The sequence below is a fragment of the Epinephelus lanceolatus genome, chromosome 1 (assembly GCF_041903045.1).
Source record: "Epinephelus lanceolatus isolate andai-2023 chromosome 1, ASM4190304v1, whole genome shotgun sequence".
Classification (NCBI taxonomy): Eukaryota; Metazoa; Chordata; class Actinopteri; order Perciformes; family Serranidae; genus Epinephelus; species Epinephelus lanceolatus.
Genome location: NC_135734.1, coordinates 33,903,462 through 33,925,215, shown reverse-complemented (window position 1 = coordinate 33,925,215; position 21,754 = coordinate 33,903,462). Strand labels below are relative to the sequence as shown.

The 21,754-nt window shown below is 41.6% G+C and overlaps 1 protein-coding gene across 2 annotated transcripts; it reads right to left on the bottom strand.

Annotated features, from left to right (window-relative positions):
* Positions 1 to 1,504: 1,504 nt before the first annotated feature.
* LOC117256578 (SH3 and cysteine-rich domain-containing protein 3-like) lies at positions 1,505 to 18,953 on the bottom strand. Of its 2 annotated transcripts, XM_033626073.2 has the most exons (15): positions 18,864 to 18,953; positions 18,534 to 18,699; positions 13,716 to 13,860; positions 13,129 to 13,210; positions 12,782 to 12,860; positions 9,476 to 9,632; positions 9,275 to 9,372; positions 9,054 to 9,135; positions 7,252 to 7,349; positions 6,869 to 6,935; positions 6,743 to 6,792; positions 6,546 to 6,649; positions 6,372 to 6,423; positions 5,748 to 5,885; positions 1,505 to 3,635 (listed from the first exon to the last, which is right to left on the bottom strand). In XM_033626073.2, the coding sequence occupies exons 4-15, from the start codon at positions 13,143 to 13,145 to the stop codon at positions 3,537 to 3,539; spliced, it is 1,041 nt and encodes a 346-aa protein (XP_033481964.1). In that variant the 5' UTR covers positions 13,146 to 13,210; positions 13,716 to 13,860; positions 18,534 to 18,699; positions 18,864 to 18,953; the 3' UTR covers positions 1,505 to 3,536. The 2 variants fall into 2 exon arrangements, with proteins under 2 accessions (XP_033481964.1, XP_033481965.1); XM_033626074.2 differs by lacking the exons at positions 18,534 to 18,699; positions 18,864 to 18,953 and having other exon boundaries at positions 13,081 to 13,210; positions 13,716 to 14,116.
* Positions 18,954 to 21,754: the final 2,801 nt, after the last annotated feature.

Sequence of the window (21,754 nt, the reverse complement as noted above, 5' to 3'; positions counted from 1 at the left end):
CGACACTGATTTGTAACATGAAACTACTTTATTCTGTGTTTTTACCTATCTAAATCACCTGGTCCATTTATTTTGGAGGGGAAAAGACTTCTATGGACAATTCAGCTCCCAGTAAAAACCTCCTGAACAACAAACAAAGAAGGAATTCTAACCAGGAGAAGTTTCAGCTGGTTGCAATCTACAATCCTCACCACTAGATGCCACTAGATCCCCCTAAATCTTTCACACTGCTCCTTTAAAATTGTGCCTTCTTGGTCGTCAATTTACATTTTGCATGCATTTATGTTACTTTTTCTTTCGACTTCCTGGTTCTTAAAAAAACAGAACTACACACACTTGTTGCACTTGATAATGTATTTAGTGAAACATTGTCGAAAATATTATTACATTTTTTGATGTCCTGAAATGTTACTGATTGCAGTGAAAACCTGTCACTGAAAGCCTTTTTTAAGCACTTGGTATTCAAAATGAAAATGTTCAAACTACCCAAACATTTTTCCAGCAGAGGTCAAATGACACCTCCCTTGTTTTTCTTTGTTACATAATTTACATGATTTTTTGGCAATGTGAAAACTGATCTTGACAGGTCATTTGTGACCCTAGAAACAGCAGTTGATAAAACAGTCTCAACTTCAAGCTCAATCTGTGGCTGTTGCCGTGGAAATGTGCATGCATAAACTTTCAAACTGTCTCCGAGGTCAAAAATGAAACTGACAAGCTCAACTTTTGAGCCATCAGGGAGTGGAAATTGTGGTAGAGCTCAGACGCATGTGACCTTTCAAACATCTGCAGTGTGTTTCCATGGCAATGGAGTAAATTTGCTTTTGAGGACTAACTGTAATTATTGTTCTATATTATTTAATAGAGATTGGAAATGAGACCATTTTACTTTTTCAACGTTATCATTCATTTGATTTTAACTTGAGCATATTAATAAAAAAGTTACCTACAGTTTGACTCTAAGTTTGGCTCGTGTGTTGTCCCCAGTAAAAATGAAATTCCCTTGAATTGAACAGATTCATTGCCACAGCATCATGCCCTCCATGCCCTCGCCCTCTCACCAGTGCACTCGCATATACAGACACACACATATAAAATCATCCACCCACTCAAATCCACAAACATTTTGGCACCCCTCCTCCATCCTGCCTGTCTGGAGTGGCAGGGTCAGGGGGTCGGGGATGACAACATGGCAGCTGTGATATCTTCCAACGCGGCACCCTGGTCCAGAGCGGCATGAAGCAGAGGCTGTTTCCCAGGAGGAAGTGACCCGTGTCTGAAGGGGTGCTCTGTTGTCCAATCAGAGGACTGTTGAAGCCTGGCAGCGCTACCTGCTTGGGCCGCACTGCTCCCTTTTCTTCTGACAGAAAACAGAGGAGAAAGGAGGCATGACCAGGCAACTCATCATCTGCATCCAAACATGGTCCCTGAGAGTGAAAGGGAGAGGAAACCAGGGAGAGGAAGACTCAAAGATCTAACCTAGAATGGTGAAAGAGCAAATGTGTAGGAATCAAAGGATTTATTGTATTAACAACAATCAGAGGCAAGATGAAAAATAGATATGCATAGAAAAAGAAACCATAGTGAACATGTGTCTGTCTTTCTAGGTGTCATGTCAAGTTATTCACCAGTAGAATGTCTCTTCAGATATACAGATGCCATTCCCTGCATACCTGATCTCTGAGCTGTCCCTTTACATTGCAAACCATCCCCACGGCGTTTCCTATGGATAATTACACTGCACTCAGGGTAGCTACGGAAAATAGCTCTGCATCCCTTTGAAGTTCTGGAAATGCCTCTGTCTCATTTGAATCTATCATTTTGTTCCCTGACATGTGAGAAAATGAAAGCATTCTTCTTTTCACTTTAAATGACTCCTATAACTAACCGCTAACAAATTCAGCACAGATTCACCTCCTTTTTCTTCAGTTACATTACATATCTGCATAATGAAACCCACTCAAATAATGTTCATCTGAGAAAGTTTTGCTTCCTTCTGCTCTCATTAGGATAACTGATGGGAAGACGCACATGTCAGCTGACAAAGTGTATGGAGGCTAAAAGTAATTCAGTCTGCTACATTTGTGATTTATTGTCTGGTTTTGCTCTGATTCTGCTTTAAACTGGTTCTCTTCGTGTTTATCCAACAGATCCTTCATCAGCCCCTTGTATACTGCCTGTTCATGGCAGGAATACCAGTTATGCCACCTCGCTGTTCTGTATATAGGGTACTATTGGAGAAAGGGGGGATAGAGTGGTCTTGGTTTTAAGCCACCACGGGAGGTAGTAACAGCCCCAAAACGGTGTCAAGACAGGATCATGTTGTGACAATTTGACATGTTGTGCATGTAACCCTCTGCAGGAGCTTTACAAAAAAAGGTGTTAGCAGTTAGCAGCTAACCCAAAGAAGAAGAACAGTGGCTGTAAATGTCCACAAATTGGGAAAACAATGAGGTCTGGGAGCTTCTAAACCTCCGAGCAGAGGACAAAGATCAGCCACCATATGACAGGGACAGCAATATTGTTACTGACATGTTAATGCCATTGTTGTTGTTTATAAAGCGCTACTGATGCTATGCTGTGTAAAAATGCAAAGGCGGCTTAAAGAAGTGACTTTGTTGAGGATCTATTGCCTAATCTCTTTTTAAAAAGGACTAGTGTCTCTATCAGTGACTCATTTTCTTCCTCAGCTCCCATCTCCTGTGGTGTCCCCCAAGGTTCCATACTTGGTCCAATCGTCTTCTTTATTTATTTACTTCTGCTAGGCCACATCATTCAATACATAACATATCTTTTCACTGTTATGCAGATAACACACAGATCTACCTCCCCTTAGAGCTGAACAACGTTAATAAACTACCTGAACTCAATAACATCAAACACTAATGGGTTTCAAGATACAGAAATAAAATGAGTGAAAGTGACCAGTGTACTGTACTGCCTTGTTGACACTGGCCAAACGCTTGTATGAAGTTTTTGTAGATCAAACCTTTGTTTTATTTTTTGTTTTTTTGGTAATCTATCTGCCTATTTAACACATGCCTCTGTACAATGAGTAAAATCCACAGACTATAAAAATAATGGATGTAGCAAAAGTGATGTCACACTTTGGTTTTGTGGATCCTATTTTGGCATTTTGGCCATCGCCATCATCTATAAAAAATGGTGAAATTAACAACAGAGACCAAAACTGTTTATGTAACAGGCTGTACATATGTTTATTTCTGCTGTAAAGTCGGGCATTTTAACATGAAAGTCTGTGGGGATTGACTCGCTTCTGGAGCCAGCCTCAAATGGCCATCAGAGGAACTGTGGTTTTTGGCACTTGGCACTTCCAATGTATTCTGTCTACAGGCATCCTAAGGTCATGTGTGAAATTTACAGATGAACAACACGAAAATACCAATGTGTGTTGAAATCAAAATTCAAGTCTAAAGCTATTGCTTTGGACCGATAACAAGTGTGTCAACCACACAGCAGGTGATGAAACTGAGATGGATGGCCAGGTGTTTGATGCAACGTCAGCCTGGTCCACTTCAGATTTCCTGCAGCAGGTTGGCGGGGAAGAAGCCGAGCTTCCGTCCTGTGCTGACCTTCAGGTAGCCGTTTACCTCCTCACCCTTCTTTACTACGATCTAAGGGCACAGAAAACAAGCACACTTAGACTGGGAAAATTTTAAAATGTCTTTTGCGGGTGTAGGCTTGTTGTTTTCCTTGATGCTGTTTTGTTTTGATCCTACATGGTGGTTTATCAAATACAAATCTATTGAGAGTACACAACCATGAGCAGACGTTAATCTGCAGTTCAACATGTGAGAGCACACAGCGACAGATTTATAAATGCAGAACAAGTCTCAACACAAACATGTTCGGAGCCTGTGAGAAGAACTGTGTCACTATTTGTGTGCAACAAGTAGAGCAATTTCTATAGTCTCACAGACAGGTCGTAAGAGGTTTTGACCTTGACAGCTAGATTTACATGTGTCAAGATGGAGTTTGTGCTTTAAGTTTCTTTACGCATTCTCAGTCATTCAGAATCTGCTAAAAATAAATACACAAATAAACAGAAGTGAGATCAAATTTTAAGAGTATGCACAAAACCTGCATTTAGCACTTTGACATCTTGAACAACTCTTGATTTGCAGAGTTGTTAGAGAGGCAGTGGCAAATCTGAACTCTGGCACCATATAGTGATAACATACTGAAAGCCCTGTGGCACATAGCAGCTGAATAGTTGTCATGTCTTCATGAGAGGAACAAGAATTTAAAGTTAATGTCCAGGTTAATTTACAGCGAGGGTTAAATTTAAACAGCTGTGAGGCTCAACAACAAGGTTACATGTTAGTGACAGAACATAAATCAGTGACACTGCAACATCTGTCTTTTCATGTCAACATGACGCATGCTTGTGTGTGTGTATGTCTGGGTGTGTGTGTCTATTCATCTCTTTTATAGCTCTCATGTCAACGCACATGATGGCTGTATCTACATGAATAACTGCACCATGTTTAGTTCACTGAGCTGGAAAGCAACATGTGTTTTCTTTTAATTCACGTTTTTAACACCAGGTGTAAAAACCTGCATAATTACTGTGTTTGTTGTTTTTGCCCTCCTCCTCCTCCTCCTCCTCTGGATCAGTGTTTAATTATTAAGGTGTATGAAACTTCCAACGGTCTCCAGTGTGTGTAGGACAGTGGGTTAAGTTTGGCTTTAATTAAGAAAACAATCTAAAAGAGAACTGATCTGAGAATTGGTCATACAGTGCTTCAGGCTGCATGTTGGTGTGGATGTTACTTCTTTGTGTTTGTGTGTAAAGTATACTGTGTGTGTTGGTGAAGATTCTCAGTCATCCAGGTCATGGTAACATAAGTGCTATATCGTAGGCAACTGGACTTGCTTGAGTTTCTTGAAGACGATTCACCTCTCTGCCAAGAAGCTTCTTAAGTTCTAACGGACTGGTGTGAACCCATAGAGCCATTGAGGTCACATGTGAGTCGTTGACCCACCTGGCCACTTTGTGTATCGTAAGATAGGTCCAGGTGAGAATGGTTGTTAAGCTGTCTGGGGAGGGATCCCAGGACTGCATTGTAAGTGCGTGATAAGTGGTGCCATAGGCCACTTCCCCTGTTTAACGATGGTTGTTCCAATTTGACGTAGATGGCTTTTTTCATGCCTCTTTCAAACGATCTGTCATCTCTGGCTGAGATGTGAACATTGCTGTCCTTGAAAGAATGTCCCTTCTCCTTTAGATGTAGATGGACAGCCAAGTCTTGACCTGACGAGCTGGCTCTCCTGTGTTGCGCCATGTGGTTGTGGAGTGGTTGTTTCACCAATGTATAAATCAACGTGCGTGCCTGGCTGCATTGAATTGCATTACTCTGCTAATGCCTGGGTGTTGTGTCCTTACGGTGTGACCTTAACGACTCTGTAAGGGTTCACACCCACACAGAGTTTAAAGCCTGTGACTCTGCACCAGTCCGTTAGAACTGAAGAAGCCTCTTGGATGAGAGGCGAAACGTCTTCAAGAAACTCAAGCAAGTCCAGTTGCCTACGATATAGCAGTTATGGGTGTGTGTGTGTTTCTGTACCTGCGAGGATCAACTGTCCTCAGAGCCATCGAAATATACACATATTTCAAGCTCTCAGTTCTTCAAGTGTATTCAGTTTGGAGATAACACTATTAGGTTTCTTGTGCATCTGCATTGGAGTGTGTGTGCGTGTGTGTGTGGAGGTGTGTGTGTGTTAACCTGGTCTTTCTTCAGAGTGATTTGGCCCATTTCTCTGTTGCCAACAAAGGAGCGTGTCACCTTGTAGACCCTCTCTCCCGCTCGCACTCGGATTATGTAGTTGGCAGGTATGAAGCCTGTCCTCTCTCCGATCTTCCCCTGGTGGAGTGAAAGCTTTAACAGTGACGTGCCGCAGCTCCAGTTTCTAATTCAGACTTGTCAGATGACTCAATTTAATCATGACCATAATTGCCTGGTGTGGCTTTGAAACCTGAGTGACTTGAAAGCACAGACCGGTGTCACCACAGCATGTACAATGTCAATCCGAACAGAGAACTGCCAATCATCAACTGTATTGTTCAGTTGACTTTAAATGATGTTCATTCCAAAAGACAGCGTGTACTTAAAGAAGGCCAATTCATGTTTGAGTAGAAAACTGGGCTGAAATGAACACATGAGCACACCTTAATTCTTGTGGCCCCAGACACACAATCCTAGATTATGACCAAAATCTACTTAATTGATCCTCAAGTCATCCAGATGTCTGTCGGTAAACATTGTATAACTTTTGTAGAGCAGACAGGATTAAAAAACATCACTCTGACGTCTCTGTGAGTAATATGCGAAAACAAATCTTGGACTCACCCTCCACCACTCCTCATTGGAGTCATCTATCACTGTGATGCGGTCGCCAGCACTGGGGAACAAACAGGATATTAAATATTTAAATATCAAATGATGACACAAAAAAATTTTTGGTGTGAGTCAGGAGGAAAGAGACACACTGAGAGAGATTAGGTAAAGTGGTGACGGGCTTACTGAACGTCCAGATCGTCCTTCTCTATGGCTTTGAAGCGGTACAGAGCCAGGTAGTAGTGAGACTGACTGAACACGCCGATCTTCCCCGGCTGAGGCTTTTTACTCTGATGAACGCAAACAAAGAAAATACTGATGTAACATTCATTAACAGCTTATCTTCATCATAGTTTTCAGTGACATCATCATTGTTCTCTGACCTTGTCATCAGCAGGAGCCTTGTCTCCTTTTTTGTCTCCTTCTGTGTTTGCTGGTAGAAAAAAACATCAAGCAGGTTAGCAATGCAACTCTTTCCAATGCTGATAGCTGCTCAGAGACACACTCACCTCCTTCACCTCCTTCTTCCTCCTGTTTGGGCTGGGACTCATCCTCCTCCATCATCATCATCATCATCTGAACAATTTCAGATAATATATGGAATTTATTATAACATAGTCTGTAACAGAGCATCACGTTAAGAATCTGATTAAAGAAACGCAAAAATAAATTTGAAGAAGACAAAAGAAAAAAGTTAGTAAAACCAATGCACTGTGACAATGAATAAAGTTAAAAGAAGATTCTGCAGACCAACCTGACAACCTACAGTCACGGCTATAGGGTTACCCGTACATCAAAGTCTAGTGAAACAGTCGACAATGCTTCAACAAACATTGAATTACTGCACCATGTGGACAGACAGATGTGTGCTGCATGAAGTATTCACACTCACATTCTTCTTGTCCTCGGACCCTTTCTTGCGCTCCTTGTTGGCCATGATCACACCAATACGCAGCGTCTCAAACACGGGGTCGGTGCGGTTTGACTGTGCTGCCGGTCAGACGTCATCAGTCAATAAATACACAGAGAAAAGATGCATGCAGGTGAGTGGGTGAGTTATTTTTAAGTTTGGTTAACTTTAATGCAACTGTTCCTACAATCTTGGATGGTTACGTTTGATTTTGTGAACCACAACCAAGCCATATAGTCATGAAAATGTTATTCATTTCTGGTTTACTGTACATCAGTCACTGTAACTGTACAATAAAGTCTCTTTTAGTTTAGTCTTTTAGAGCTGTTGTACATACTTAATTTGAACAAGGAAACAGATACTCTGTTCAGACCAACATATACACAACTAAAACATTACTGTAAGCTGAGTAGATAATAAGATGCTCTTTGACAAAAATGCTTCATTTTAATGTCAAAATTACAAACTGAAAGACAACATCTGGCTGGGAAAGTATTACACATGTTGAAGCAAATTTACAAAATTAAATTCCAATAAATTCCCCAAATTTCTGAATGAAAATGAAGGGTAAACTGAAAATCTGTAAAAATGTCAACATGTTCTCACTCTCACTAATCATAAATGGCCGCTTGGTCAGCAGCCCTACACTTAGATCTATTATGCTTTAGGTACCCCTGTAGCATCAGTTTTGGATGTGTCCGTTTCGTCTTGTCACATGCATACAGTGTCTTTTCAAAACAAACTATCGGGGCACCCGCTGGCGTAGTGGGTAAAGCAGGCATCCCATATATGAAGGCAATGATCTTGCTGCAGCGGCCGCAGGCTCGACTCCAGCCTCTGCTGCATGTAATCCCCCCTCACACTTAGACTATCCTATCCAATAAAGGCAAAAAGCAAAATAATCTTTAAAAAAATACTAAAAACTTTAAATTTCTGCACCAAAACTACTTGGCTACAGCCTGGCATTGTTGGACCAATCCCCATTTGCAAATCAGTCTGGAACCTCTTCATTCATTTTAAATTTCCATGGGGTGTTATCAGCAGCTGTAGATTAAAATGCCTGTGGACACAACTGGATAGACCTGCAACCAATGAGAGCAATGAAATGTGATATGTGTGATATGTGTAGCGTAAACATACTCCAGCATGCACAGATGAGCTGTGATGGTGTGGCATCAATATGTCTGCTAACAAGAGTTACTGTTTTTGCCATTAGAATTTGAACATACTACTTCAATAGAAAGTCCCACTCTGGCTGCAGCCATTTTGGTTGTTGTAAAAATATCTCACACTATGTTACTCTTTACTAAACTAGGTTCAAGATGGCTGTGGCAAGTCAAAAATGATGTTGTCACGTATTTTGAAGTAAGCGTGAAGGCTCATGTCATTGTCTGAAACAGCTGCTACTGGACTCATCACAGACAAATCGACTGTAAGTCTGATTTAACAGAAGGGGACCAGACCTACCTGCCAGAGCAAATAAAACATGAGCTTGCAAATTCATTTAGTTCCCAGACTAACTTTGTTAAGCTTATGAAAAGATCAAAGTTTGGGTTAAAATGACGCTGACTTTTGGTTTCACACAGTACACATACAAACAGTGCTCTACTGGGTGAAAATCCTATGTTTGTTTGACTCATCAATCCACTTAAATCTCCTCTATGTGTGGACTTCCTCACTCTTCGTACTATGTCAGTTGGTCTGAGAGCCTAATATTGCCATGGACGTGTTTACACTGGAGTGACAGGGACCTGGGAATCAAAATGTATATGAGTAAGACTCACAAAAGGGCAGCAACTGTGAGACTGTGGCATTCTGCTGGCTGCTGTAGAGAGGAGAACTGTAGGCTCTCCTGAATCCTGGAGGCTAGGAAAGGAGAGAAGAAAGGAGAGGAGAGGAGAGGAGAGGAGAGGAGAGGAGAGGAGAGGTACAATAAATATCTGAAACAAAATTCTCTGCAGTATATGTTTGAGTTAAAACCAGTAATCTGCACCATGAAACTCACAATTTTGCCAAAGCACCTCTGGAACTCCACGTAGGACTGACATTGGTGGTGGATGCTGGTTTTGCAGTTCTTACATCGCAGTGCAAACTTATTGTTTACTGAAGGGAAAACCAAAATACGGTAAAATAAAATTACACCCAGCTCATGATGCTCTAGAGTTCCGTTATGTTGTCATGGAGGAAACAAACAAGATGGACGTACACACTATCATGCGTGCGCAGACGTCACAAAACTTTGGTTTCTTGCAGTAGTGGTCCTTGAACTTGTGGGGTCTGTCGTTGACTGGTTTGATTGGTTCTGGAGGAGGTGGTTCATCTTTGTCTTCCTCCTCTACCTCTTCGTCATAGATGAAATACACCTGGAGATAGGTGAAGATGGAGGTTCAGAATCACAATAGAGCAGAATAAAATGCTGCTTGAAGACAAAACATGAAGCACGATGAACTCGGACAAGCTCTAACAGCAGATATGGCCAACAATTCTGTCTATCTTTAAACTGTTTGACAATTTTATCTGCCAATATCTTTTAATTTTAGCAAAACAAACTGAATAAATCCTCCTTAATGACTCATTGGGATCTCATTGAATTGTTCTCCTCTGTTTGTTTGCCTCTTTATTTAACCCAAACAGTCCCAGGATCCTGCACCACCCACCCACAGTCTGACAGATTCATATGAGAATGCTGCTATTAATACTGAACCACATGCGGTCTGAGTCATATGGAGTCCGTCTGGTGTGTCTGTTCACACAAACTGTATCATATCAGCCAGAGACAGATCCATGAATAATGACTTCGAACACACACACGCGTCAGGACTACTGTACGTCTTTTTTCAGTTCATATTTCACTCAAGTTCATAAAGCCAGTTTAGAAAGTAAGTCTGCATGATACTGGGAGATTTTGCACTCTTTGGTAGGCACACACACACACACACACACACACACACACACACACACACAGGCAAACACACACACACAATCCACAGGTGGGATCGACTGAAAGGGCTTAGATCTCAAAATAGCGCTCACCGGAGACCGACAGAATTCCCAACTGAATGTAACAAAGCTTGACATTGCTCCTCCTAAATATACTACAGTCTAGTCAAACAGAGCCAGGAGGATGCACACAAAGATTTGCACACACACACACATACACACACACACACACACACACACACAAGCACACACGTACACACTCAGAGGGACGCCTGACAGGCTGAACTGGCTCTGACTCTCCATCACTGGCAGGATTAGAGGCGTCCTGCGGCTGCCAGGCGGTGGATTTACACTACAATAACTGATAATACCAGGGACAGTTCACACATTACAGCGCCATCACTCTGCAACTCTATTTAGCTGTCAGGATTCCTAAACAAACCCACCACAACGTCTCGGTACATTCGGCAGCTTAGAGTCAACTTGTTCAAACCCACTTTGGCAATCTGTCAGAATCAGGCAAGCAGTAAAACAGGAGTGTTAACTTAACTTGATGTTTGCTCAGAGTGTTAACAAGATGTTAGGCTGATCAGTGTGTGTTAAAGGGTCAGTTCACCCACAATCCTCCTGTGGTTTATTCTGTTGGGGGTCACGGGGGGTGCTGGAGCCTATCCCAGCTGACATTGAGCACCCTGGACAGGTCGCCAGACTATCACAGGGCTGACACATAGAGACAGACAACCATTCACACTCACATTCACACCTATAGCCAATTTAGAGTCACCAGTTAACCTGCATGTCTTTGGACTGTGGGAGGAAGCTGGAGTACCTGGAGAAAACCCACGCTGACACGGGAATAACACGCAAACTCCACACAGAGGAGCTCCCCTGCCCCAAGGTTCAAACCCCCTCCCCTGAATTCGAACCAGGAACCCTCTTGCTGTGAAGCAACAATGCTAACCACTGCACCACTGTGCCGCTTTTGACGTAAAAATGCTTAACAAATATAAAATTTAAAGGAAAAGTTCACCCCAAAATGACAAAACAGATATTTTTTCCTATAACCTGTAGAGCTGTTTATCAGTCTAGATTGTTAGAGTGTCACAGATATTGGCCGTAGAGATGTCCGCCTTCATTTGAAAAACTCAACAGCAACGTCTCTTTCCAGAAATCATGACCCAGTTACTCAAGATAATCCACAGACCTTGTTGTGAACAGTTTCATAGGAACTATTTTCTTTCTACCAAACTACACCCACCAACTGTACCACTTTGCATAAGAAAGCGTGCGTCTACTGTCAGCTCACCTAGCACCACTGAGCTATCTACAACACAGCTCAACTGAGGAGGACGCCATTAATGTTCATATTTCACAGTTATATTTCTACTTCGGTAGAAAGAAAATAGTTCCGACATGAAACTGCTCACAACAAGGTCTGTGGATTATCTTGAATAAAAAGGTCATGATTTCTGGGAAGAGACACTGCTGTTGATTTTTTAAGTATTTTATTTTCGAGTATTTTTTTTTTTCCCACTTTGAGCACCACAAGCTGAGTGCCATCTAGTTCCATTATACTGGAGAGAAGGCAGACATCTCTACAGCTGATATCTCCAACACTCAGCAACTCACACAAAAACAATCTAGACTGATAAATAGCACTACAGGTAAGAGAAATATGTATATCTGATTTTGGGGTGAACTGTCCCTGTAAGTATGGCTCCACAGGTATTTTAAGTGTTATGACTGACAATATGTTAACTGAGTTTTTTATTTTTCTTTGTGCTGTTTACATCTCTAATGATGTAAACTGAAGTTTTGTTTTGTCTTTCTTGCGCATTAAGGCTCTACGACTGCTATTGTGCAACCCTGTGTTGTACAGTGACAGTAAATGAACCTTGAGGCCATATATATAGTTCAGGAGAGGATAGTTTTTAGGCTGCTGCCCGATTTTGATTTTAACATTTATCCGGATGTCACATAATCTTTTCTTAATCAGGGGTGAAAACAATAAAAAAAAAAAAGATGGCACTGGTTATGTCTGCAATTTCCGTGTATGCATCTCAACCTGCTCTTGTTAATGTGTTAAAGTCCATTTATTATATGAGTTTTCTGATGTGTTTGTCTGCAAGCAGCAGAATTTATTTCAGCCACTTTCCTATTTTAAAACATTTCCCTTTTTTTTGCTACTGGTTGTTAACGATTTCACACAAACAAAATAAATTTTAAAAATTAATTACTTCACTTAATTTTTGACGATTTAAAACAAATAAATAAAGAATAAACACTGGGGCATTAAATAATTGCTATATGTCTGATTGGCCACAAATTTAAGGGACAGAAATCTCAAAACCTGAGCAAATAAATCCCAAACTTTATGTAGACTAAATGCCACTAAAAGTACGGGAGTTTTTATTGTATTTGAACAGCAAATCCTATAAAACATAAGCTCCAACGTTGATCACACTCACACATGAATTATTCCTAATGTAACACATTTTGTTAGACTTTGTTGGCATTGATAAATAATATACGTATGTGCCACATGGCGTGTTGTGTATGTTGGACGTCTCACCGTGTTGTCCTCCTCTTTCACCACATTATCAGGGAGCGGCGGGTGGTCATGAATATCCACAGAGTCCTTGTCATCCATCCTGTCATCGTCGGGTAGCAAATGTCACACAGAGAAGCAAATGTTGAAATGCAAAACACAAATATGTGACTAAGATTTCTCATGGTGGTCGAACTGGAACGTCACATTCCAGGTTTTTAAGTATTAAATGAGTAACTCTCTGGTATGTGACATTAAAGGACGAGATTGCTTATATGCAGCAATGGATATGATTATTTGTAATTCATGCTTCAGTGACCCACATCAGGCAGCTTGGTCCTTCCCTGGTCCCGTCTGCAGACTGAACTTACAGGTCATAATGAGCCATGGTGTCGCTCGGTCAGTCGAGGTCCAGTTCCTCCAGATATTCAGAGTGTGATCCAGCAGATGGCTCTGTGGACAGAAAACACTTCAGCATCACTTCTGTTGCTGTGAAGGGAATCACCAAAAGTGCCCTCTGAAAATCCCTGTAGGTGTCTCATAATGAAGCAGCTCCTCTCTGCTTCACTTACAGCTAATGATCAACCAGAAACAATAGATTAAAAGATAACATTTCTCATGCGTTATTAATATTAATTCACAGGTCTTCTCACCACGGTTGGCATTACTTTAATTATCAGTGAACAAAGTGCAGCTGTTCTCAAGATGCAGTGAACGCTGAGGTCTGTCCTCGAGAGGCAACTTGATCTTTGCAAAGTTAAAACAGGACGCACTTGTGACCGGGTACATGATATATATCACAAACACATCTACAAGTTAAGAGAGTTTCACCTTCTCAAACTGCTCTACATGTCAGAATATATGAACGAAAAAACATGTAGAGATCTAACAAGTGCCGAGCAAGTATTAGTGAGGAGTTAAAAATGTTAAAGGAGAGAAGATCACTCACGCAACCTACCGTGAAACTTGAGTCCACTTCTTCTCAGAGTGAGGTGGTGCCATCAGGCGGCGTCTCCGCAGCTCCAAACTTGTTGGGACACTTTCTGTCTTTTTCTGCCAGCTCTGTTGTTCAGTGCTTTACATGCTGAACTTTCCAAATGAGGCTTCAACAGGTGGGAGATTTTGGATGAGTAATGCCAATAGGCCCAACCCGGCCCAGCCCTGAGTCTGTATGTGCATGTGTGGGTGTGTGTGCGTGTGTGTGTGTAAGCGTCCATGTGACTGTTTGGGACAGCTGAGCACTTTAAAAGTTCAGAGGCTCTCCCAGTTGAGCGGTAAAAAATGCCCTGCCTCCTCACTCAGCAACATAAAGTGTCACGTCGAATATTCTCACACAAACTATTTGTCTTGTTTTGGGATTTTACTGAATTAATCACGATAGACTGAAGTGCATCTGGGTGCAGTGGTGGAATTGACATTTCACTTGTCACAAGTAGATGAAAATTATATTTCTCAGGTTATCTCACACCAGGGGCGTTTTAGTGGGGGGACAAGTGGGGCTGATTACCCACGGCCTCAATGGGGGGGGGGGTAATAGAAAGTTTGGTTTTGTTTGCAATTTTTTTTTTTATTATTTATTTATTTATTTATTTTTTCAAAATTGGCCAAATAAATCAGTTGAAATTCTGAACTTTGTATGAAAAAAAAGGCCTCTGAGGCCTCTCTCGCCCCTTAGGCAGAATTTATACTTCTGCATCGAATTGACGTTGTACCTACCTACTAGGGCATTAACGACTTTGATGATTTTTTTCAGGTCGACTTATCTGTCAATAAAGTCGAATTAGAGTCGACAAGTCATTTGATGACGTCATCACATTGAGACGGAGGAGGAAAGTGAAGTATCTCCACACATGTGATGTGTGTCTGTCAAGGCCCGAACATACTTGGGCGGAATATACGCGGAACGGACTCTGCGGAGGTCCGCACGGACTCAAAGCGGACGTCCGCAAGCCCTGTGCGCGCAAAGCTCAGATTTTACGACCGTGCGGACTCCGCTCTGCGTACCAGTGACTGCTCAGCATGTATTTTTCACATCGCGGGGATTTTTCACGGGGATTTTTACAGGAAACTACAACGCGGAAGTGCGCTCGACTATGAAAGCCCGAATGACTGCGGACATTCTTCGTGGAGTCTGCTCTGCTTATAGTATCAGCGTAAGCCAATCAGAAGCAGCGATTGCATTCTGTACACAAGCACACAAAGAGAGAGAGAGAGGGAAAAAAAACACACGACTTGTCGACTCCTCCCGGACACCCCGCCCCCCCCCCCCCATTGAGCCCATTTCCCTCAGTGGAAATTAATCTTTTTTTACTTTTATTTCACAGATAAAAAATAAATAAATTGTGAAGACAATAAAACCTCCACAGAAATAGCATTTTTAGTCGTATGTGCGACTTATCCTGGCTTTATGAGCAGAGAAAATCTCCAATAACACTAATAATGTTAGCATGTTATATCTGTTTGGAAAACCTGTTTAGTATAAGACAGTTGTTTTGTCGGTGGACCTTGTGAGTTGTAATGGAGCCAACTTTTGTAACGTTAACTTTGTCAAATGCTAGCTGCTAGGCTAATTTATACAATGTAAAATGCCATAGACTTGTGCTAATAACATTAGCATGTTGTATTTGTGGGGAAAATATGTCCAGCAAAAGACAAGTGTTTGTCTGTGAATGCTGTGAGTTATAGTGAAGCTGATTTGTGTACTTGTGTTTGAAATTGTCTCTATTAGGTCATGTTTAATGTGTGTTTAATGTGTGTTTTGAATCAGCTAAACTTTACAGCACTTCACAGACACCCAGCTGCCAACTAGTGTTTTGAAAGTGTAACTGCAGAGTGACACAGACACACCACCGCACAAGTATAAATGCTCACAACGGTGTAGGCTACGTGTGTAAGCCACAGCGTAGGCTCTGCCTCACAAGTATAAATCCATAAATAAAGTATGGTTCAGTCTGCCCCTGCACTAGGATTCGTCTTTGAACACAGTAGGTAGGCAGATTGAGTGACTGCCTCTGCAACACATTCTCACTCTGACCTCATCACATATCAATGTTTGGTCATGGACTTTCCACATCCAGATATGATGTGCAAGGTACCCTGGGTGCGCTGGTTGTTGACGTTCTGGAAGGCTGTGTCAAATTCTGCCTGTTACATGCATTGTCTTCTTTTAAAATACACTTCTGTTTTCACAGGAAATTTAAGGTTTACATACAGTCAAAATAGATGCCCTATGTTGGTACAACACCATGAACCGACATTTTTTTCCTCCAACAACAAACAGGTGGTTCGTTTATGTAAAAAGAACAGGGTTTGGCTTTAGAATCTTACAGGACACGAACGCTGCTCCTCCGGGTGAAAGTCCATGTTTGTTGGACACATCCACCACCACTCCCACCCACCCTACTTTGACTTTCTCTGCCTTACCTTTCATTCTTTCCCACCGTGTTTCCCTCTGATGCCGCCAAGTGCAGTTAAACTATAACAGCTACCGACCATGTATCATGCCGACATTAAAGGATGGCTTTTTTTTGTCAGTGTCTGACGCCGCAAGTCACTGCCCAAGTGTTGGATTTTGCCGACTTGTGGAGTGAGACCAGGTAGGCTTCTGCTGCTGGAGCACCAACATGCACTGGCATGTCTTTCCTCCATTTGTTTCAAAAGAAAAGAAAAGAAAGAAAGAAAGAAAGAAAGAAAGAAAGGAAAACGAGAGGAAGCAAAGTCACTTTGTTAAAAAGTAAGAGAGGCACGGATGAAGAGAGGAAGGGCAGGGGTTCATAGAGACTGCGTGCGCACAGGGCCCAGAATCTGGTGCTACACCCGTCTCTTACACACACCGTCATAAACAACAGCTCTGTCCCTTGAATGTGAGTTGAGTTAAGTCCAACAACCAATAAAACTATCACCATTAACTGATTAAAGCACACCTGGATAATGACAGGAACACAGGCTGAAAGATATACATTTAATAGAATATATTACAGCGAGCATGCAAGTAAGATGGATACTTATTTTTAAAAAGATAGGCCCCTGTGCCAATGTACTTGAAGTTAACAATATGTGAGCCTAACTTCTGTCAGAATGCTACTTCTTATTCGGGAATTAAAATATATTATATTTATATATTTAAGCCTGCAGGTGAAATTGTGATAATGGGCTCCCTCTGCCCTTTTAATGTGTGTACAGTACACGCAGCACACGTATTTATATTTAGATGTGCAGTATGTTCGACACCAGAGTGTTACATTGTCACTGAGTGAGCAGCACTTATGACATGTTATAAAACTTGACCTTATAGTCATTATAAACTGGGAGGAGTGAGGGACAAATCAATACAGCATACTGTAGTATCACCATATTTTCCATGGCAATATTTTATCAATATATGGATGCCTAGTATTGATTTTTATTTTGTATTTTTAGAATACACACAAAATAATCAGTATAACAGTATATGAAACAGCTCAACCAGCTACAACATTAAATTACCTATTAGTCAATATAATGATCCAATAATTTAATAACATACCACTGACAGGTGCCCTTCATTGTGCTAAGACTTCTTCTTTTACTTATGTTGAATTTTGAATGAAGGATTTTCACTTTCTTCATAGAGTAGTGATGCTGCTGTTACTTAAGTAGGTGATCTAAACATTCCTTCCACCACTGGAGGGTCCGATTAGCTAAAACTGTTTGTTTTGGCCGATGGGACTCAGAGAACCAGTTCATGTTGTTCCAAAAAACATTCATGACATCAGATAAATTATGAAAATTATCAGAAGACAGAAAAGACGCACTAAAGACAGGCAGGGGACACAGTATGCATACAGATGTCATACGTTAACACCTTTACTTCACCTGACATGTCATGAGCAGGTGGAGGTGTAGATGAGCAGGAAATTGAACTGAGAAATTGTGTAAAAATATCAAACATAGCTAACCTGCTAGACTTCTCTGGCATGTAGATAAAAATACACGTTTCGGAAAAACTGTCAGCTACTGCAGTTTATGATTTGCAGAGGTGCTTCAGGCTCAAAGGCCCCACAGCCACCAGGGGGCCCTCTAAACCACCAAATCAACAGGTGTGGCGGTGTCCCTTCATTCAGTCAGTCATCACTGTATTATATATCACTCCACAGGTGCTTGGTGGCAACAGTGGTACTAGAGATGGCCAAGGTTTATTTCACATTCTGATGCTCGGTTTGAACTTCAGCAGGTCGTCTTGACCATGTCTACATGCCTAAATACATTGAGTTCCTGCCACATGTCTGGCTGATTAGCTGTTTGCGTTAACAAGCATTTGAACAGGTGTACCTAATAAAGTGGCCGGTGTGTGTATATAGTATCAGTTCCCTAAAATGAAGCCATATTCTGACAAAAGCTGTGCTCATATATTGTGAATGTCAAGATTAGAATGATACCACTGATGTGAAGGACAAGCTGGCTGAGGTGTGCAGAGGTGCTGACACTCTTCATAGAGACAATCACTGTGATTCTGTCACAAGCCATTAACGAGTTTGCTCCCCCACATGGTACCTTAACCAGGAGGAGCCCCAACTCTGTCCAGGATGTGGACCCTCAGAGCCTCTCAGATCAAACTGTCATCACTGAGGACAAACAAATAGAGTTTTTACAGCTTTAAACTCTACTACCTTCCCTTCCCTTTACTCTATTTCTTTAAGGGTTAAAGGTCCAGCATGTAGGATTTAGGGTAGTACAGTAAGTATGTTTTCTTTAGTGTACAATCACCTGAAAATGAGAATCATTGTGTTTTCGTTACCTTAGAATGAGCCGGTTATATCTACATAGGGAGCAGGTCCTCGTCCACTGTGTCCATCATGTTGCACCACCATGTTTCTACAGTAGCCCAGGATGAACAAACCAAACACTGTCTCTTGACAGGACCACTCCTGTTTTTGTGTCGGCCACCGTAGTCAGCAGCCCCTCTGCAACAACAGCATGGGGAAAAAGACGACTTTCTTATCGTGAAACAGCTTTAGTTTGTGTTTACTGGTTTAACTAAACAACTGGATGTTGTAAGAACAAAAGATATTTACCAGCAATAACACATTTCTGCTAAAGAGTTCAATGACTAAAACTATAATCTTACCTCATATAACAAGCTTGTTTTGATCTCACGCCTCTTGACTTTAGCTGTTTGGTTGCTTTCCTCACAACCGTTTCTTTGCTCATGCACTGAGCTGAACTGCCAATCAGATATCTGCCATCTCAGACACCAATGCAACGTGCTGAATCAGCTGAAAAAAAAGCCAACAGTGTGTGATGCTCACCAACGGTCCAACACCGACCATCACCTGACCATCAGCTTTTGTGTGTCGGGCCCCTGAGCTCTGTTCGCTCTGTTGCCATTGTTAGCACTGCACTAATTTGTGATGTGAGAGGTGAGAGCCATGTGGAGGCAACCCTGGCCCAGACTATAAATGCTGTAATTTGCAAGTTTAACTGAAGTGAAAAATAATTTGTATACCTGCCCACTGATTTGGATCCACTCCATAATTAATGGGTTCTTCTTTGTCCATGCCCTTTCACCCTTTCACCAAGTTTCATGAAAATGGGGCCACTAGTTTTTCTGTAATCCTGCTGACAAACGAACAAACAAACATGGACATACTGAACCAAATACTTGACCTCTATGGTGGAGACAAGAGGAGAAACATAAACTGCAGGGGCTCAAGGAGCTAAAATGTTTGAGGAGTGTGAAAAAGATGTGAATCAGATGCTATATTCACAGTCACCTCATCTCAACCCAATGAAACACTTGTGGGAGATTTTGGACTAAAATGCCGAGCATCATTCTCCACCATCATCATGAAAAAACAAAATGGAGGACAATCTTTGAAATTCAAAGGACCAGAGTGATTTTGTGAATTAAGTATGTTTTCTTTAGTGTGTTATCCCCTGTAAGTAAGAAGCATGTTTTTGTAACCTTCGAATGAGCCGTTTGTATCTACATACAGAGTGAGTCCTCGTCTACAGAGATCACCATGTGGCACGGCCATTTTTTCTACAGCAGCCCAGAATGGACAAACCAAACACTGGCTCTAGATAGGGCCATTCATGTTTTCACATCAGCCACCATAGTTAGCAGCTCCTACACAGTAAGGGGATTGGAAAAACAGATATTTTAAAGTGTTTTAACCAGCTCACATCACCAGGGGTCTCATTTATAAACATTGCGTACGCACAAAACGAGACCTGAAAGAGGCGTACATCACTTCTCACGCAAAAGTTGTGATCTATAAAAACAGACTTCATGGGAGAAACTGTGACTCATGCTTAAGTACATTTTAGAGACGGGAAATTGGCGACAAGTGGAAGCCTGATTGTAGAAATTGTCCAATAGTTTTTTGCTGCACACCATTTTTGGCTTTTGTCTGTATGTACATTTTTAGTATGGATCCTACGTGTTGTTTTATAAATGAGACTCAGGTCTGTATATTTTGTGGAGAAGGAGACCTCTGTGGATAACTCTGCTCCTGGTAAAAACCTCCTGAATGACTGGATCAGAAATAAGGTGAGCACACATCGGCAGGTGGTTGTCACAGACGTGCTTAAAAGTGTCGGAGAATCACTGATTTCAAACATGAAACTGCTTAATTAAGCGTTTTTACGAGTTTTAATCACTGCATCCATTTGTTTTGGAGAGGAATAGACCTCTGTGGATAATTCGGCTCCTGGAAAAAACCTCCGGAACAATGAACACTGAAGGAATTCAGAGTTGCTCCAATAAAGTCAAACAAACCACATGACACAGATGATGTTTTGATAGATTTTTTCTCGACTTTTATATTTTTAAAAACAAACAAAAAATAACAGATTAAATAAAATTTACAGTAGACATATGCAATCATTGTGCACTTTAACTACTTCTTCTGATACGTTCTGCACAGCTGTCAACGAAAAACGCAAACACAATGGGGCGTCGGGGTGGAGCGTGGGGGATGTGGGACAGTTGTGGGAGAGAGGAGAGGACTGAAGAAGTGAGGTAGAGGGCGGTAAGGAGGAAACAAATGTAGGAGAGAGGAGAGGGGGGATGAAGAGGGGGAGGAGTAAAGGATAAAGGAAGACCTAAACTTTGTCACTCGGGGGGGGGGGGGAGAAAGAAAAATCACTGAATATATAGATTTCTTTTATTCCTTACATCACTTATATAAATATATTGAATCCCAAAAAACAAAAAAGAAAAAAACTTCTGAGGAAAAAAAAAAAAACCAGCGCAATACAGAAACCCACAACAGCAGTAAGGCAAACAGAAAGCAAGAGAGGAGAGAGCAGTGAGAGTACATGAGAGGGACAGAGGAGCAGAGAGAGAGAGAGAGAGAGAGAGAGAGAGAGAGAGAGAGAGAGAGAGAGAGAGAGAGAGAGAGAGAGAGAGAGAGGAGGCAGTATGAGATATGGCAAGAAAAGAGAGAAAGCGGGGAGCCGTGGGGGGGAAAGCAGAGAGAGTGCGCAACTGTGCGTATGAAAATTTATAAATATGTGAGATTTAAGAGACGACTGGGTGACGGAGAGTTGAGGAAGGAGAGAAAGCGTTGGCAGGAAAAGGAGGAAAAGGAGGAAGGGTCGGAGAGCAGAGGGAGGAGGACGAGGTTTGACTGAGGCCGACTGTCCAGTGTGTTCTTGTTATGTGCTACGTGGCCCTGTTGCCTGCGTTTTGTGTGTCCGTTTGTGTGTGTGTCAGTGTGTGTGGCGTCTTGTGTGTTTTTGTATAATGGCAGCACACATTCCACGGCAACAGTGAAACACATGCTCGCGTGTCTTGTGTGCTCTTCGGCTATATAAATACAAAACAAAAACAATGAATAAAAACAAACAACAAAAATCATATTTGCAACCAAACACCAGCCACCTCATGATTCACACCTTCTTCCCTTTTATACATTTGACACATCATTTAACTCAAGTAATTTTTTTTTGTTTTGTTTTTAAATTGTACACTAAGAGCAGTCCCCCTCAGTCCTCCTTCCTTTTCCACCACTC